At 36.5% G+C, this 17509-nt stretch overlaps 1 protein-coding gene across 1 annotated transcript; it reads left to right on the top strand.

Annotated features, from left to right (window-relative positions):
• The first annotated feature begins 213 nt into the window (after positions 1-213).
• Positions 214-3301, top strand: LOC149201244 (uncharacterized). The gene is made up of 4 exons (XM_089401238.1): positions 214-1197; positions 1339-1558; positions 1643-2160; positions 2519-3301. The coding sequence occupies exons 1-4, from the start codon at positions 214-216 to the stop codon at positions 3299-3301; spliced, it is 2505 nt and encodes an 834-aa protein (XP_089257364.1).
• Positions 3302-17509: the final 14208 nt, after the last annotated feature.

Genomic DNA, 17509 nt, shown 5'->3' with positions numbered 1-17509 from the left:
GAGGCACGCAGCACCAACTTGACCATATTGGAGATAGTCCAAGAATTGAAGAACGAGATGGCTCGTTTACGAGAGGACAACACCAGATTGACCATGGAACAGGAAAGGATTCTGAAAAGTTTATCAGATAAACAAAACTAGCACCAGCCTAAGCCCAGTCCGGAGCAAAAGCATGTATCAGAAGAACCAGATTACCATACTGATCAGGACGAAATGGAGGGCAGGGCGGAGGCTCGAGGTGAGAAATCTGACAACGCTTCTGAGCATCAAACCTCAAAAAGACAGCGGATAGAACTACAAGGAGAGTTTCGGAAGATTAAGCCGCCGCATTTTGATGGGGAGTCTGAGGAGGCTGCGGAAGCCTGGCTAATAAACATGAACAAATATTTCCAAGTTTACGAATATGACCACCATCTTAAGGCACGACTTGCTATTTTCCAGCTGCAGGCCAAAGCTACATTATGGTGGGAGGAAGTTAAGATGGTGCGGGGAGTGAGCGAACAGGATATAACTTGGGAAATTTTTCAGAAGTACTTCAAGGAGAAATACTTGACTGAACGCTTTTACGATGAAAAAGCACGGGAATTCCATGATCTGCGGCTTGGGCAGCAGACCATGGATGAATTCATTACCAAATTTACATCCCTGCTCCGCTATGTACCATATATTCGGGAGGAAAAGGCAAAAGTGCAGCGGTTTGTTAGCAGTCTACTCCAAACAATGCGGGAAAGGATTGAGTTTGATAACCCGAAGACCATGGATGAATCGATTCGGAAAGCTAGAATATGCTATCAGCAGAATAAACAAAGGGGAGATAGCTTTGGAAAGCGTTGGGTGGATAGAAAGGGAAGCAGAACCACTATGGGAATTAAGGGAGCTCGTGGCAGTTTCAGCAAAGGAGGTTCAAAAGGGCCCAGCAGTAGGAGTCAGTCTAGAAATCAGCTCAGAATGAAACCACCTAATGAGCCCAAATATAGCGAGCAGCCGGGCAGAGTTGATAATGAGGGGACAGTTAGACCGCCAGTACAATGCTGGGGTTGTGGTGGGCCACATTATATCAAGAACTGTCCTCACCGAAAGGGTAGTGATCAGGTGTCCCAGGTTTATGAAGCTTCTAGAATAGGTGATGTGGCTCGGTCCATACCAAGAATAAATGCTGCTCTCGAGGACCGTCAAGCTGATTACCAGCCAACGATGGTAGAGTTCGAAGGTAAGATTTTTGATCAAACTGTTTCTGTTTTAGTAGACCCAGGAGCTACATTAAGTTATGTTAGCCCCAAAATAGTGGAAAGCTGTAATTTACAATCTGTTAAGTTTAAGAGTCCATGGTTGGTTCAGCTAGCTACCGGGGCCAAAAGGCGGGTGCTGGCCAAGGTCAGCAACTGTCCATTAAAGATAGCTGGACAGACACTGACAGCGGAATTAAATGTACTTCCTCTCGGCTCTTATGATGTGTTAATTGGAATGGACTGGTTGGAAAGGTGGTGGTCCATAATAAACTGCAAAACCAAGACAATCTCCTACTGGGATGAAATGGGAAATGAACAGGAAATTGGAGGTATTCTGAAGCCAGTTTAGATTCGACCAATTACTGCCTCACAACTGGCTAAATGCATCCGGAAAAAGTGTCAAGTATATGCAGTTCAAGTGGGTCATGCAAAATCTGAAGATAAACATAATGCACTGGAAAACATACCGGTAGTGCAGGAATTGACAGATGTGTTTCCTGAGGAAATACCAAGATTGGCCCCTAAAAGAGATTTGGATTTTACCATAGAGTTGGTGCCTAGTGCAGCCCCAGTGTCTCGAGCACCGTACCGAATGAGTGTGCCGGAGTTAACCGAATTAAAGATGCAGCTGCAGGAGCTGTTAGACAATAAATACATTCGTCCCAGTGTATCTCCCTGGGGAGCCCCAGTACTGTTTGTTAGGAAGAAGGATGGAACACTCCGTATGTGCATAGATTATCGCCAGCTGAATAAATTGACAGTGAAAAACAAATACCCACTACCCCGTATTGATGAACTGTTCGATCAGGTGAAAGGGGCAACGATATTTTCAAAGATCGATTTGAGATCTGGTTATCATCAAATCAGAATTAAGGAAGAGGATGTAGCCAAAACTGCTTTTCGAACCCGTTATGGACACTATGAGTTCATGGTACTACCTTTCGGGTTGACCAACTCACCTGCAACGTTTATGTGCCGAATAGTATTTTCCATCAGTATTTGGATAAATTCGTATTAATTTTTATTGATGATATACTGATATACTCTCGGAATGTTAAAGAACATGAAGAGCATCTCAGACTTGTGCTACAGACTCTACGGGAACATCAGTTATATGGAAAATTTAGCAAATGCGACTTTTATAAAAAGCAGATCCAGTATTTGGGGCACATCATCACCAAGGAAGGCATTGTTGTAGACCCTGAAAATATTAAAACCATAATGGAATGGCCAACACCAAAAGACGTGGCTGATATCAGGTCTTTCATGGGGCTGGCTGGATATTATAGGCGGTTCGTGGAAATTTTTCCAGGGTTGCATACCCCGTCACCTCCTTGCAAAAGAAAGGGAAAATCTTTAAGTGGACAAGAGAGTGTCAGCAGAGCTTTGAGCAACTCAAACACTTGCTCACTACTACACCTGTGCTGAGCATTGTAGACCCGGGAAAGGATTACGTAGTCTGCACAGATGCCAGCAAAGAAGGTGTAGGGGGGGTGCTGATGCAAGAGGGGAAGGTGATCGTGTATGAATCCAGAAAATTGAAGGAACATGAACAGAAGTATTCAGCCTATGATCTGGAACTCACTGCTGTTGTACATGCGCTAAAAATGTGGCGCCATTATTTGGTGGGAAGAAATTTTTTATTGATGACAGATCATCACAGCTTAACTAGCTACTTAAGTCAACCAACCTTAAATGCTAGACAAGCTAGGTGGGTGGACTTTTTGGGCAGTTTTGATTTTGAAATCAAACACTTAAAAGGGAAAGAGAACCGGGTGGTGGATGCGTTAAGCCGAAAAGCGCATTGTCTTTATGAAATTGGTCTTAGTGAAGGACGGTCTACCCTTAGCAAAGAAATTATAGAGGCAGCTGAGGAAGATCAAATCTACCAGCAAAAGAAACAGCTTTTGCAGAATTCAAACACCCACATCAGGCAACAAGGTTATGAGTTGGACGCGGCAGGCCTTTTACGTTACAAGAAAAGAATATGTGTACCCGACCAGGGTGATATTAAGAGGAAAATTCTGGACGAGAATCATAAAAGTCCTTATGCGGGACACCCGAGATATTAAAAGTTAATCACTTCGCTTCGAAAGGAATATCATTGGCCAGGCATGAAAAGGGATGTAACGGAATATCTGGCACGATGCATAGAATGTCAGCTAATTAAAGCTGAACATCAACACCCCGCGGGTTTGTTACAACCATTACCCATCGCAGATGCTTTATGGATGTGGGGATTTTCCATTCCTTAATGGATTTAATTTTGCACGGTCTACATTAACTCCTTCATGAGATACAATATGACCCAAATATTCCACCTCCTGGACTCCAAAGAAACATTTGGATCTTTTTGCATATAATTGTTTCTCCTCCAATAGTTGTAGCACCTTGTCAACATGTTCAACATGATCCTTCCAAGACTTGCTGTAGATTAGTATATCATCAAAAAATACCAACACAAATTTTCTAAGGAATGGTTTGAAAATTGAATTCATCAAACCTTGAAATGTTGAAGGTGCATTGGTAAGGCCAAAAGGCATGACCAAAAATTCATAATGACCCTCATGAGTTCTAAATGTCGTTTTCGGAATGTCTTCAATCTTTATTCTGATTTGATGATATCCCGAACGTATATCCAACTTGGTGAAGTAAATTGATCCATGCAATTCATCCATTAATTCATCAATGACAGGAATGGGGAACTTATCTTTATTAGTGAGCTTGTTGAGCTCCCTATAATTTGGACACATGCGCCATGATCCATCCTTCTTGTGCACCAATACTACTGGAGCTGAGAAAGAACTTTGACTCGGTTGAATTATACCAGCCTCTAGCATTTCTGCAACCATATGTTCAATTTCACTTTTTTGGACATATGGATATCTGTACGGCCTGATGTTTGGAGGAACACTTCCTGGAATCAGATGAATAGCATGATCATGATCACGCATAGGTGGGAGACCTTTGGGAGTCTCAAATACCTTGGAATGATTGTCTAGGACCTTTTGGAGATCTGGAGAAATATATGATTCCAATGTGGAAACATCTAGCGAACATAATTGTGCAATTACACCTCTTTGCTCCTTTTTTAGAAGCTTTGTCATGCCATTAGAGCTGATTATCTTTCCTGGTTTCCCTGCAATACCCATTAATTCAACTTCCTTTCCTTCCACAGAAAACTTCATGAAAAGTTCTTGAAAATTAAAAGCTATTGTACCCAAGGATTGTAGCCATTGGACTCCTAGTACAACATCAGCACCTCCCATTGGAATGGAAAGCATTGGGATAGTCAATACATATTCTCCCATGGATAGCTTGATATTATGGCACTTTCCAGAACAATTTATTGTTCCTCCATTTGCAATCATCACTTGACACTCTGGTGCTGGATATAGGAAGCAATTCAATTCTTTTGCTACCCTACAATGAATAAAATTGTGGGTGCTTCCTGAATCAATCAACACTATTACCTTTTTCTTCTTGATTTGTCCTTCTATTTTGATGGTTTGAGGAGTGGTAATTCCCGCCAATGCATTACAAGATATGGTCGGATTTATTTGTTCTTCATCTAGGCTTTGTTCCTGGAATATATCCTCTTCTTTTGACCTTTCTTGCTCCTTTTCTTCTTCCTCTTCACAATCTATGTAGAATAATTTCTTCTCAGCACACTTATGACCTTTTGTGTATTTTCTATCACAATTGTAACAAAGCCCTTTTGCTCTTTTTTCTTTCAATTGTTGTGGTTTCAACCTTGTAGGTTGTGGAAGACTATGGGCAACAACACTTCCGTCTTTATAGTTGTGAATGGTATGCTTCCTAATTGCCATAATTTTGCTTTCCATTTTTCTTGCTAACCTGAATGCCTTCTCTAATGAATCAGGTTCCCAAAGGCGCACATCATGTTGGATATTATCCTTTAAAGACCCTATGAACACATCAATCCTATGCTCCTCTGGAATATCTTTTACCCTTATGTTCAATTTTTGGAACTCCTCAATGTGCTCCATTATTGAACCCTTTTGTTTGAGACTTATCACTTGTCTAAAAAAAGTGTTGCTTTTTGTATCCTCATAATGTGCTATTAATTCTTCCGTAAAAATTTCCCAAGTGATAAATTGTTTACGAGAGCAAAGCCATTGATACCATACAAACTGATTTGGTTCCAAATATAAAGTTGCCATACGTACCTTTTGTGTGTTTTGCACATTATTGAGATCGAAGAACTGCTCCATCTGTAATATCCATGTGGCGGGATCCTTGCCATCAAACTTCCTCATATCGATTTTTGGAACATGGTGGGTCTTCGATCCAACATTAGAGTCTATGGAATCATGATTAACATTTCTTTTGTTCACATCATGAGTTTCCTTTACAACCTTTTCACCATTAGTAAGTATTTCTTGTAGAAAATTTGTCAAATCTGTCTTCAAATCTGCCATGTCTGTCTTCAAATCTATCCTCAAAATTTCTTCAGATCATCCATCTTAGCTTCCATGCCCTTTATCTTAGATTCCACACCATTTATCTTAGATTCCGTGCCATTTATCTTAGCATCTGTTAGCTTTTGTGAGCGTGACATTTGTTGCACTTGTTCTTGTAATTTTGATATATCATGTAGCATTTCTTCCTCTTCTTCATGAGTCATGCTAGAGCTTTCAGGTTCCTTACTAGGTGTTTGCATTTTCTTTCCTCGGGGCATCAGTTACCGATAATAATGCTTTACTATTCCCTTTGAATTCCTTCAAACCAAGCTTATGCAAAAAAAAAAAAAAACAACACACCTTTTTTTTACTTTGTAGAAGACTGATATTGAATCTGATGTATCTCTGTAATTTCGAATCATCCAGTTCTGAAACTGTGACCTGTAGTAGCCTTCTATGTCCTCTTCCAAATGCCACTAGTCTGATCCAAATTGGATTCTCCAAGAAAGAGTTATGCACAATCTCCCGCAGTGACCTGATTATAGACTAGTTCAGTAGAGTGAAATTGTATGAAGTGCCATGTATCACTGTTCCAACCTTTGACTCTGAAAAATATACAAAATAAAACTACAGTCTGTCCTCTTTCTACACCTTCTTACGAAATTTCAATCCGATGCTCAGAAAGAAAGTTATGACGATTTTCCCCAGGTCACCTGTTTTGAATGTAATTCCGGAGTCTGCCAAAAGACCAACTTCCTCAGATCATATCTCCGAAAATATCGCGCGACATGCTCTGAAATTCGAACCCAAGGTTCAGCGCAATGTCTTCTCAAATGGGTTTTTTTTTCGACTTCTGAAACATCACAGAAAAAAAGTTATAGCGAAAATTCCACGATGACCTGTTTGGAGCAGCAAAACCCTAGAATCCAAAGCTCTGATACCAAATGTTATGAAACCAGTTCAAGAAAAGATAGAAAAGAAAGATCAACGCCTTAGAATTCAGCCTCTTCGAGGGGGCAACCTCCTTTACATTACATAAATGAACAATTCTTGGATGATACAAATGACAAAACCTCCTTTCTATATATAGGAGTCTAAGGAGTCACAATATAATCCAGCCGACCTAACAATAATAATATAAAGCCACAAAAATAACAATAGAGGGATTCTAAGGGGCACAGAAATAACAATATGGGGGTAATAGGGGCACAACAATATAAATAAGGGGTATAACTACAATAGTAATGGGGTAATCACTAGTATTATAGGGACCCAACAATTTCTCTGAATTTTGGAGGGACCGAACCCTTGGCTCAATGATTTATGGATATCAAGTACTAAATTCCCCTCATAAAAATTCATCCCCCCCTTCAGTTCATTCATTTTCCTAATAATATTCATTTCTTGAGGCTAAAACACTTTTGCCTAGGAAAAGCATTTTCCCCCCTCACATAAAGCATTTTCATATAAAAAACCCACCAAAACACATTACCCTAAGTATTAATGTTAATATGTGAAAAAAATCAAATTCACAAAAAGAGCATTTACTTAGTGATTTTTCCCTTTTCTACTCATCTTTTCATATTAATTACTAATTTTATTCTATTAAATCCCAATAATAAACCCCATTTCCCTGTATATATGTAGCTCCTATGTGTTAATTAGCCCTACACCTTAGTTTAACTATAAACTATTAGTCTCATCTAAAAACCCCGACCAAACCTACTAACTAATCGATCTGTGATTATGTTAGGAAAAACCCCGATTAAATCCTCTGCTAATAACCTCGATGGCTTAATCCCGCCTTAACCCATCATTAACCTTGATATTGTCACACTTAAGCACCCATCGGGCCCCCCACTAGCCTCTGTGCAGCTTCCCCGCCCGATCACTATGCAATCATCTCCCTCCACATCCAACAGCCCTTATCCATATCAGGCCAACCCATTCGCCGAATGATACCTAGCTGAAAAAGTGGTTTTCCCCCTGGTCCCTGATGCTACGTGTCATTCAATGAGTGGAATTAGGTGGCCCCTCCAAAATGCCACCAAGCCCACAAAAGCGATGCGAAATAAACTACTTATTGCCCTCTAGCTAAATGAAAAAACCATCTGCTGTTCACTTTGAGCCAAAATTCAAAAAAATCAAACGTTTACTCGTTTAAACACAAAAACCTAGTTTTGCTCATTTTCACCTGTTTGTGCAGTAAAACCTTGTGTAACCCTTCTGCACCACCTGAAGCCTTTGCTAAACAATTCAAGCATGGTTTACCTCCCAAAAGAACTTTGGACTCACTCCATGGACCTATAAAGCTCGATAGAGCCATTGATGACCCTCCCTGTCAACCCAACATTTTCCTAACAATTTTATTTATTTATTTTACAGATGATCAAAAGACTGCGGCCTTGGATAAACAGTATTAATACTCCTAAAAAAAAAAGTATTAATACTATTCATAAGACCTATTTACTCTGAGATTGTTATCAAATCTATTCAAATAGAGATTGAAACTAAAACATACAGTTAAAAGACAAGTAGAGGAAACATGAAATTAAATGATTTACTGTTGAAATAGACAGTAAAAACCTAAAGTATACAGTGAGGGTAAAATGACATAGTAAAGAATAGTCAAAGAGTATCAGGGTTAAAGAGTATCAAATTGAATACCAAGTCAAGTAAGGCATCTAGCATGAAGACAAACAGTAGGGAAGTCAGTTACAAAGCATACACATTCATGTCAAAGTGAAGATAGATGAAAAAATAGAGAGGTAAAAGTAAACAATAAAAGTAAACATGGAGGAAGTAAGGGTTAAATAGAGACAAAAACACTTTCACCAGCAACAATTAAGTTTATCCAAAGTAAAAGTGAAAAAAGTTAAAAGAAATTTAAGGTTAAAAGATGAAATAAGAGCAAAAATGGTACATTCTTCAGAAATTTCATGTTTAAGTCATCATTTTTCAGAAACTATTTCGGCCAATCCAAGATGAATTTTGAAAAAATGGAGGACGTTTGTGTTCCTAAAAGTCTAATTTACAAAAAACTATCTCACGTTTTACACATGTATTACCAAACGTGAGATAAGTATGCGCATGTCTTCACAGCCTATATTTCGGACTGTGGAACGTCCTTTTTTGACATCTTTGTGTAGAGAATATTGTGAACATGAGCTTAATTTTTGGAAACTAAGAGAGGTTTATCTCGAAAAAATACTTCTATACAAAAAAATCTTTCAGTTTTTGCATATCTATCTCGGATTGAGATATACAAAGGTATCAATGGACCCTAATTTTGCAAAATTGTTAGGGCAAAATGCACAAAGAAAGGATGAAGTTAGTGACTTGGAAGCCTCATCATCAATTAAGAGTTGCTATCAAATTCAAATTTCTCTTTTTTTTCACCCTCTATCCATAAATATAGTGCCAAATAGATTCATTAGTTTTGAAGGTCCTTTATTTAAGTTCTATCAATGTAAAACCGTTTGAGATATTTGTAAAACCAATCTTGATATTTTTTCAAGATATTTCAGTTTAGAATTTGTATAAATACTTCTTCATTTGATGTATTTTGGGTGGATTCCAAGACATTTATATAGACTTTTTCTCTCAAATAAGAGTTCTATTGTATCAATGACTGGATTGGCTTGCTAGATCAAGGAATAAAGATCAGAAATTTTATAGGATTCTTGTGTAAGGCGAAATACAAATAAGTATTCTCTCATGTTCAATGTTGTTTTTCCTTATGTTTTTCCATAATTTATTTGTTTCTTTAAAATTTAAATATATAGCAAGGAATGATATTTTAGCAATTGTTTGAATGCACTCTGTCTTGACTGCTTTACATTCTGAATGTTTTCTTCTAAACTATCTTAGATAGGGATTTCTTAACTTCTCCTTAGTTTCCGTAGTCTCTCCTCTGGTTTATAGCAAAGGATTCTTGATTGCCCTTTGTTTACGATCACCCTCTGTTCTTCATTCTAATCTCGGTCCAAGGATTCCTAAGTGCCCTTTCACCGTGGTTATAATTACTTCACCCATTAGGCCTAAAGATTTGCCTTTTTATTTGCTAGCCTACCCTGTGAACATTCCCTTTAATGATTTGGTCCACTTATGCTATCCATTTGTTGACTCCATAGACTAATGGCTTGAAGACCTAGCTCTATCCATCTGCTCCGAGAATTCCACTACTCAACCTTCAATTCAAAACCAAAACCCCAATGAACACTAAGAACTAGCATAAAATCCCATAAAAACAAAGCTAAATCATAAAGAGAGAGCCCTCTCTAGACTTAGGTTGGCTAGAGCCTAAGCCTAAAATATTGGTTTGTGGTTACCCCAGTGAGCTCCTTCTTTAACCTTGGGAAATCATTGGGTGATAACATAGTGGTGACTCCACTGTGGAAAACTAACATTTTCTTCAGAATTGTTTTACAGGTTTAGATATGATCTATTATGGTGGATAGTGATCAGACACACAAAGGTTAAAATCATCCACCTAGTGACTCCAAATCAATTCCACAATCAAGACTCCACTGGAGGAATGAACCTAAGGGAACTATGTGAAAAGATTAGGATTTTAACGTGGATTGTTATCCAAGTCATTATGTTCTTTCTCATTGATAAATTTTTTTGATGTATATTGTATTTCAGAGAATATTTGAGATTAAATTTTTATTATTTCCCTTTGAAAAGTGTAGATATAAAGTCTCCTTACAGATTTGAACAACAGTCTTCTAACTCTTACGAAGATCATTTTCAAATTGAGGAGCATCAAACAATCAAGACTAATCATACAATCCCTATACATATTTTAGTACCTCATAAAGTTCCTGATAGATATCAGCCACTCATCTTACCTCCTACACTCCATGTTTTCCATAACAATTATTACAAGTATCTCCCTAGGTTTGATGGAGGGAATGGTATCACTGCTCAAAAACATATTCAAGGTTTTGAGAATTATCTAGACTTATTTGAAATTGATGAAGATGATGTTATTATTAGGCTTTTTGCTTTTTCTTTGCAAAGTAGAGTAAAGAGTTGTTTAAAAAATTTACCTATTTCAAGCATCTCAAATTTCCAATAGTTTGTCAAAATTTTCCTCGATAGATGGATAATCAAAGTCAATCTTCTTGTGATCATAGAAGAATATAATCAGTTAAAAAGATAGCCAGATGAAACAATACAACAATTTTCACACAAATTTAATCAAGCCTATTATTTAATGCCATCAAATATAAGACCTCCCCCTAATTCAACTCTTTTTCATGACCCAAGAGCATTTGATCCAGAAATAGAATTTTAGCTAAGAGAAAGAAACACCTCAATATTGGAACAGATGCAGAACATTGTAGTATATGTAGAAGTTAATCTGCAAATTACAAGAGAAAGGTTGAAAGTAGAAATAGAGGAAAACAACATTGTAGAGGAGAAACTTGACATTTTGATGAAGAAAATAGGGGAAAGGATGCAGAAGATCATCATGAAAGATTAATTTTTTGCTTGAAATCACCATGACACATTTATTCCACAACAAGAAGAGATCGAGAATCATGAACAAATTCCTATGAATTCCAACTACCATAGACCAGAAGATAGATTCATAAAGAAATATGTGGGGGAGAAATCTCCTAATCTAATGTGTATGTTTGATGACACTACTTATTTTGATGATTTGCCCAAATATGATTATTATGATGATAATTATGTTCTTCAAATCCAAACTAACTTTTATAGAGCAATCATAAGCTAGTTTTGGGAATAAGGAAATTCAGTTTTAGCAGCTTGAAAACAGTGACCATTTTATCCATATCAGCCATGAAAGTGAAGAAGAAAGTGCAAAAAATTTGGAAATAAGTGAAGCTTCTTTGCCTCTTTGTTTTGAATCGTTTCAGTTTTTAAAGAAAATGTGGTATAACATCTCTAAAGAAAAGGATAAGCAGCTTGTAGAAACCTATGAAGTTCCATTCAAACCTGTATGCAATAAGTTGCAACAATCCTTCCAAGGTGTTTATAGCCTAGTAGCTGATAGGTTGGATGATGAGTGCAATCAGAATTTTTCTCCATTAGTAGACTATGAGAGTCAAAATCAAGATGATAAAGGTTTCACCAGACAAACATTACAATCAGTAGAAGTATCATCACAAAGCTCATCTAAAAGTCTACAGGGTGTTAAAGATAAAAGTGATATTTCAGTTTCATGGCATGGAAGCCATCCAGAACAAGTGTGCAATTGCTTAAATTAGTTGAACATTAGTGTATATATTTTGGAAGATCCTTTTGTATAGTTTTTAGAGCCTACAAAGGAAAGCAAGTATTTCCTTATCTTCTCATTGTTTGACAAGGTTATAATTGGCTTTAGAACCTCAATTTTAATCAGAAACAAGCCCAAGCAACAAAATATACCAATGTATATGATGCTTGAGTGGTTGCATTTGTTTTTTCATTTTACCTAACTAGCAGTCAAAAAGCTGATTAGAGTAAGTAGGTAGGATTTTAGTTTGAATAAATTCAGTTTTCAGTAGCAAATTTATGTTAGATCAGATTTCAGTTTGCAGAAAAGGGTGTATTTTCAGTTCAAAAGTTTTAGTCTCAAAGATTATACAACAGAGCATATACATGTGTGGGATTGGCCCAATGGATCAGGCTACTAGTCGAAGGTGTTCTTGACATTCCACAAGGAAATGCCATCCCCAAGTGGAGCCACTATTAGGTTCCTATACCAATAACAGTCATAATTTTGAATGGCTAAGGTTAAGCCTTGTAATATGCACATACCTTTTCTTTCTGCAAATGTTTTCCATATTGAAAAATAAAAAAATGAAAAGAGGGTATGTCCTAAAAGAAAAATCAAAGGACAAAAAGAATAAGAAAAGGTCCAAAAAAGTGAAAAATATGAACCCAAAAAACAAAAAACCCTGAAAGTGTGCAAGTCAAAATGCCACTACTATTTACTTTTATGCATAATAATGATTGTGTGCAGTTTTTTATTTATGCCACAATCCATGGTAATCAAACTATTTAATCTTGATTATGCCATGCTTTAAATTTCATGTTGATAGTTAGAGAATAATATCTGACCAAACTATTTAATTTTGGCAGATCATTAGAGAGGTAGAGTAAATAAAAGGAGCTCATCAGTTTAATTTAAACCCTTGGATGATATAAGGTTAGAATTAGATATTTTCCTAATTTAAAAGAAAAAGATTGACAAGGGTTTGGTAGCCTAAATGCACCCTAATAAAGTGAAGAAAAAATGGTAGGAAAAGTAGATGGGTAAGTAGGAAAAAGGTTGTGGAAGTATGATGATTGATTAGAAAAAAACATATTTATCATTTTCCATCATATGTTCTAGATATGAATGAACAATCAAGTGTGAAAATGGATCTCAAAGTCAATTAATTAACTTCCTCCATTCATTTCACCTTTTACTTAACTAATTTCCCATAATAAAGTTCAAAATGCTCATGTCAAAGAGGCTTAGAGAATTTCTCTAAGTTTTGGAGGGGTCGGACCCTTGGCTCAATGATTTATGGGTATCAAGTACTAAATTCCCCTCATAAAAATTCATACCCCCTTCAATTCATTCATTTTCCTAATAATATTCCTTTCCTGAGGTTAAAAAACTTTTGCCTAGGAAAAGCATTTCCACCCCTCACATAAAGCATTTTCATATAAAAAAACCACCAAAACACAATGCCCTAAGTATTAATGTTAATATGTGAAAAAGCATCAAATTCACAAAAGAGCATTTACTTAATGATTTATCTCTTTTCCGCTCATCTTTTCATATTAATTACTAATTTTATTATATTAGATCCTGATAATAAAACCCATTTCCCTGTATATATATATATATATATATATATATATATATATATATATATATATATATATATATATATATATATATATATATATATATATATATATATATAGCTCATATGTGTTAATTAACCCTACACCTAGTTTAACTATAAACTATTAGTCTCACCTAAAGACCCCGACCAAACCTAATAACTAATCGATCTACGATTATGTTAGGAAAAACCCCAATTAAATCCTCCGCTAATCAACCCGATGGCTTATTCTATCTTTAATCCATCATTAACCCCCATACTGCCACACTTAAGTGCTCGTTGGGCCCCCCACTAGCCTCCATGCAGCTTCCCCACCCGATCATCATGTGATCATCTCCCTCCACATCCGACGACCCTTATCCATATCGGGCCAACCCGTCCACCGAATGATACCAACTCGAAAAAGTGGTTTTTCGCTTGACCCTCAATGCTACATGTCATTCAATGAGTGGAATCGGGCAGTCTCTCCCAAATACCACAAAGCCCACAAAAGCGGTGCGAAATAAACTGCTTAATGCCCTCTTGCTAAATGACAAAACTATCTATTTTTCACTTTGCACCAAAATTAAAAAAAAAATCAAACGTTTACCCGTTTAAACACAAAACCGCAATTTTGCTTATTTTTTCCTGTTTGTGTAGTAAAACCCTGTGTAACCCTTCTGCGCCACCTATAGTCTCTGCTAACTAATTCAAGCATGGTTTACGTCCTGAAAGCACTTTGGACTCACTCCATAGACCTATAAAGCTCGATAGAGCCATTAATGACCCTCCCTGTCAACCCAACATTTTCCTAACAATTTGTTTTATTTTACAAACGATCAAAATACCACAGCCTTTGATAAGAAGTCTATACTAGTCATAAGATCTATTTACTTCAAGATTGTTATCAAATCTATTCAAACAGAGATTGAAAATAAAACATACAGTTAAAATACAAGCAGAGGAAGCATGAATTAAATGATTTACTGTTGAAATAGACAGTAAAAGCCTAAAATATATAGTGAAGGTAAAAGGACACAGTAAAGAATAGTCAAAGTGTATCAGGATTAAAGAGTATCATCTTGAAGATCAAGTCAAGTAAAGCATCTAGCATAAATATAAACAACAGGGAAAACAGTTACGAAGCATACAAATTCATGTTAAAGTGAAGATAGATGAAAAACAAAGCGGTAAAAGTAAATAGTAAAAGTAAACATGGAGGTAGTAAGGGTTAAATAGAGATGAAAAAACTTTCACTAGAAACAATGAAGTTTATCCAAAGTAAGAGTGAAAAACAATTAAAAGAAATTTAAGGTTAAAGGATGAAATGAGAGCAGAAATGGTACATTTTTCAGAAGTTTCCTGTTTAAGTCATAGTTTTTTAGAAACTAGTTCGGCCAATCTAAGATGAATTTGAGAAACAATAGGAGGTTTCTATTCCTAAAAGGCTAATATACAGAAACCTATCTCATTTTTTAAACAGGTATTACCAAATGTGAGATTAGTGCATGTTTTCACAGCCTAGTATTTGGACTATGCAAAGCCCTGTTTTTTGACATCTTTTTGTAGATAATATTGTGAACAGTTGGAGCTGCGTTTTGGGAACTTGCGAGAGGTTTATCTCAAAAGCATACATATATACAAAAACCTCTTTCACTTTTTACATATCCATCTCGGATTGAGATATAAAAAGCTATCAATGGACCCTAATTTTGCAGAATTGCTGGGGCAGAATGCACAAAGAAAGGACGTAGTTAGTGACTTGGAAGCCTCATCATCAATTAAGAGTTGCTATCAAATTCAAATTTCTATTCTTTGTCACCATCAACCCATAATATAGTGCCAAATAGATTAAATAGTTTTGAGTGTCATTTATTTAAGTTCTATTAATGTAAAACAGTTTGAGATATCTGTAAAACCAATCTTGATAATTTTTCAAGATATTTCAGTTTAGAATTTTTATAAATACTTCTGCATTTGAAGTATTTTCGGTGGATTCCAAGACATTTCTATAGAATTTTTCTCTCAAATTAGAGTTCTATTGTATCAATGACTGGATTGGCTTGTTGGATCAAGGAATAAAGATCAGATATTTTACAGGATTCTTGTGTAAAGCGAAATACAAATAAGTATTCTCTCATGTTCAATGTTGTTTTGCCTTATGTTTTTCCATAATATTATTTGTTTCTTTAAAATCTAAATGTATATAAGGAATGATATTTTAGCAATTGCTTCAATGCACTCTGTCTTGACTACTTACATTATTAATGTTTTCTTCTAAGCTATCTTAGCTAGGGAATTCTTAACTGCTCCTTAGCTTCTGTAGTTTCTCCTTTGGTCTATATCAAAGGATTGTTAACTTCCCTTTGTTCATGATCACCCTATGTTCTTCATTTTGATCCCAGTCCAAGGATTCTTAAGTGCCCTTTCACTCTGGTTAGAATCACTTCACCCATTAGGCCTAAATACTTGCTTTTGCTTTGCTAGCCTGCCTTGTGAACATTCTCTTTAATGATCTAGTCCAGTTATTCTATCCATTTGTTGACTCCATAGCCCAATGTCTTCAAGGCCTAGCTCTATCCATCTGCTCCAAGAATTCCACCACCCAATCTTCAACACAAATCAAAACCCCCCTGAACTTTCATAACTAGCCTAATATCCCATCAAACAAAGCTAAATCATATAGAGAGAGCCCTCTCTAGACTTTGGTTGGCTAGGGCCTAAGCCTAAAAGTTGGTTTGTGGTTACCCCGGTGATCTCTTTCCTTAACCTTGGGAAATTACTGAGTGATAACGGTTGGAAAAGGAACTATTACACTTATTAATGGAAAAGGAAAGGCTTAAAATGCTTTTCTAGTAAACAGGCTCAAACACAATCTCTTGAGTGTTAGCCAAATATGTGATCAAGGACATAATGTGTATTTAGTGCTAAAGATTGTGAAATGAGGAACTCTTCCTCAGGGGAACTTGTGGCGAAAGGAGTTCTAGAACATCAATAATGTCTACATTCTGAACAAAATTCAGGAAGATAAATGTTACTTAAGTCAAAAAGATGAAAGTTGGTTGTGGCACAAGCGACTTGGACATACAAGTTTCGATAACTTGATCAATATCAGCAAGATTAATGCAGTACGAGACACCCCAAATTTATTCAAGCCAAATCAAGGAGTATGTGGTCCATGTCAACATGGAAAGAAAACTAAAACCAACCAAAAGACCAAGGATTTTTCTACATCAAAACCCTTGGAGATCATTCATGCTTATTTCAGAATGGATAGAGGGGAGAAATCACATCAAAATAATTTGATGAATTCTGTAAAGTACATGGAATCGAAGGAGAACTCTCTGCTGCCAAGAACACCCAAGAAGAATGGTGTAATTGAAATAAGAAACCGAACAACTCAAGAAATGGCAAGAACAATGTTAATATCAGCTGACTTGCAGCCTCCAAGTCTCCAGAATTTTGGCTGCAAGATTAGATCACTATCTACAATAGCAAGGGTCAAGAAGGCGGTGGTAGGAAGTAATCTCTACATAAAGATGGATGAGGTTAAGTTACTAGTCACTCTTGTCTATGTTGACGATCTGATTTTTCTAGTAATAATGATGAGATGAGCCATGAGTTTGCTCAAAATATGTCAAAAGAGTTTGAAATGTTGATGATAGGAGAGTTATCTTACTTCCTTGGACTACAAGTATCTCAAACCACGATAGTCATGTTCATATCTCAAGAAAAATATCTTAAATACATGCTTAAAGATATGGAATGGAAGATTGTTCACTCATGAGCACACCTATGACCACAGATTACAAATTAAGAAAAGATGATGACTCTCCTCCAGTAGATGCAACTCATTACAGGTCAATAATTGGAGCCCTTCTATACTTAATTGCTACGAGACCTGACATTATGCAAGAAGTAGGATTGGTGGGAAGATTTCAATCAGCTCCTAAACAATCCCATTTGTTGGCTGTAAAAAGAATTCTCAAATACTTGAAAGGAACTCCTGATTTTGGTCTTC

Source organism: Pinus tabuliformis, chromosome 2_1, assembly GCF_031772625.1.
Source record: "Pinus tabuliformis cultivar Carrire ecotype Pingquan chromosome 2_1, CPIR1, whole genome shotgun sequence".
Lineage (NCBI taxonomy): Eukaryota > Viridiplantae > Streptophyta > Pinopsida > Pinales > Pinaceae > Pinus > Pinus tabuliformis.
This window is presented reverse-complemented; position numbering and strand designations above follow the sequence as displayed.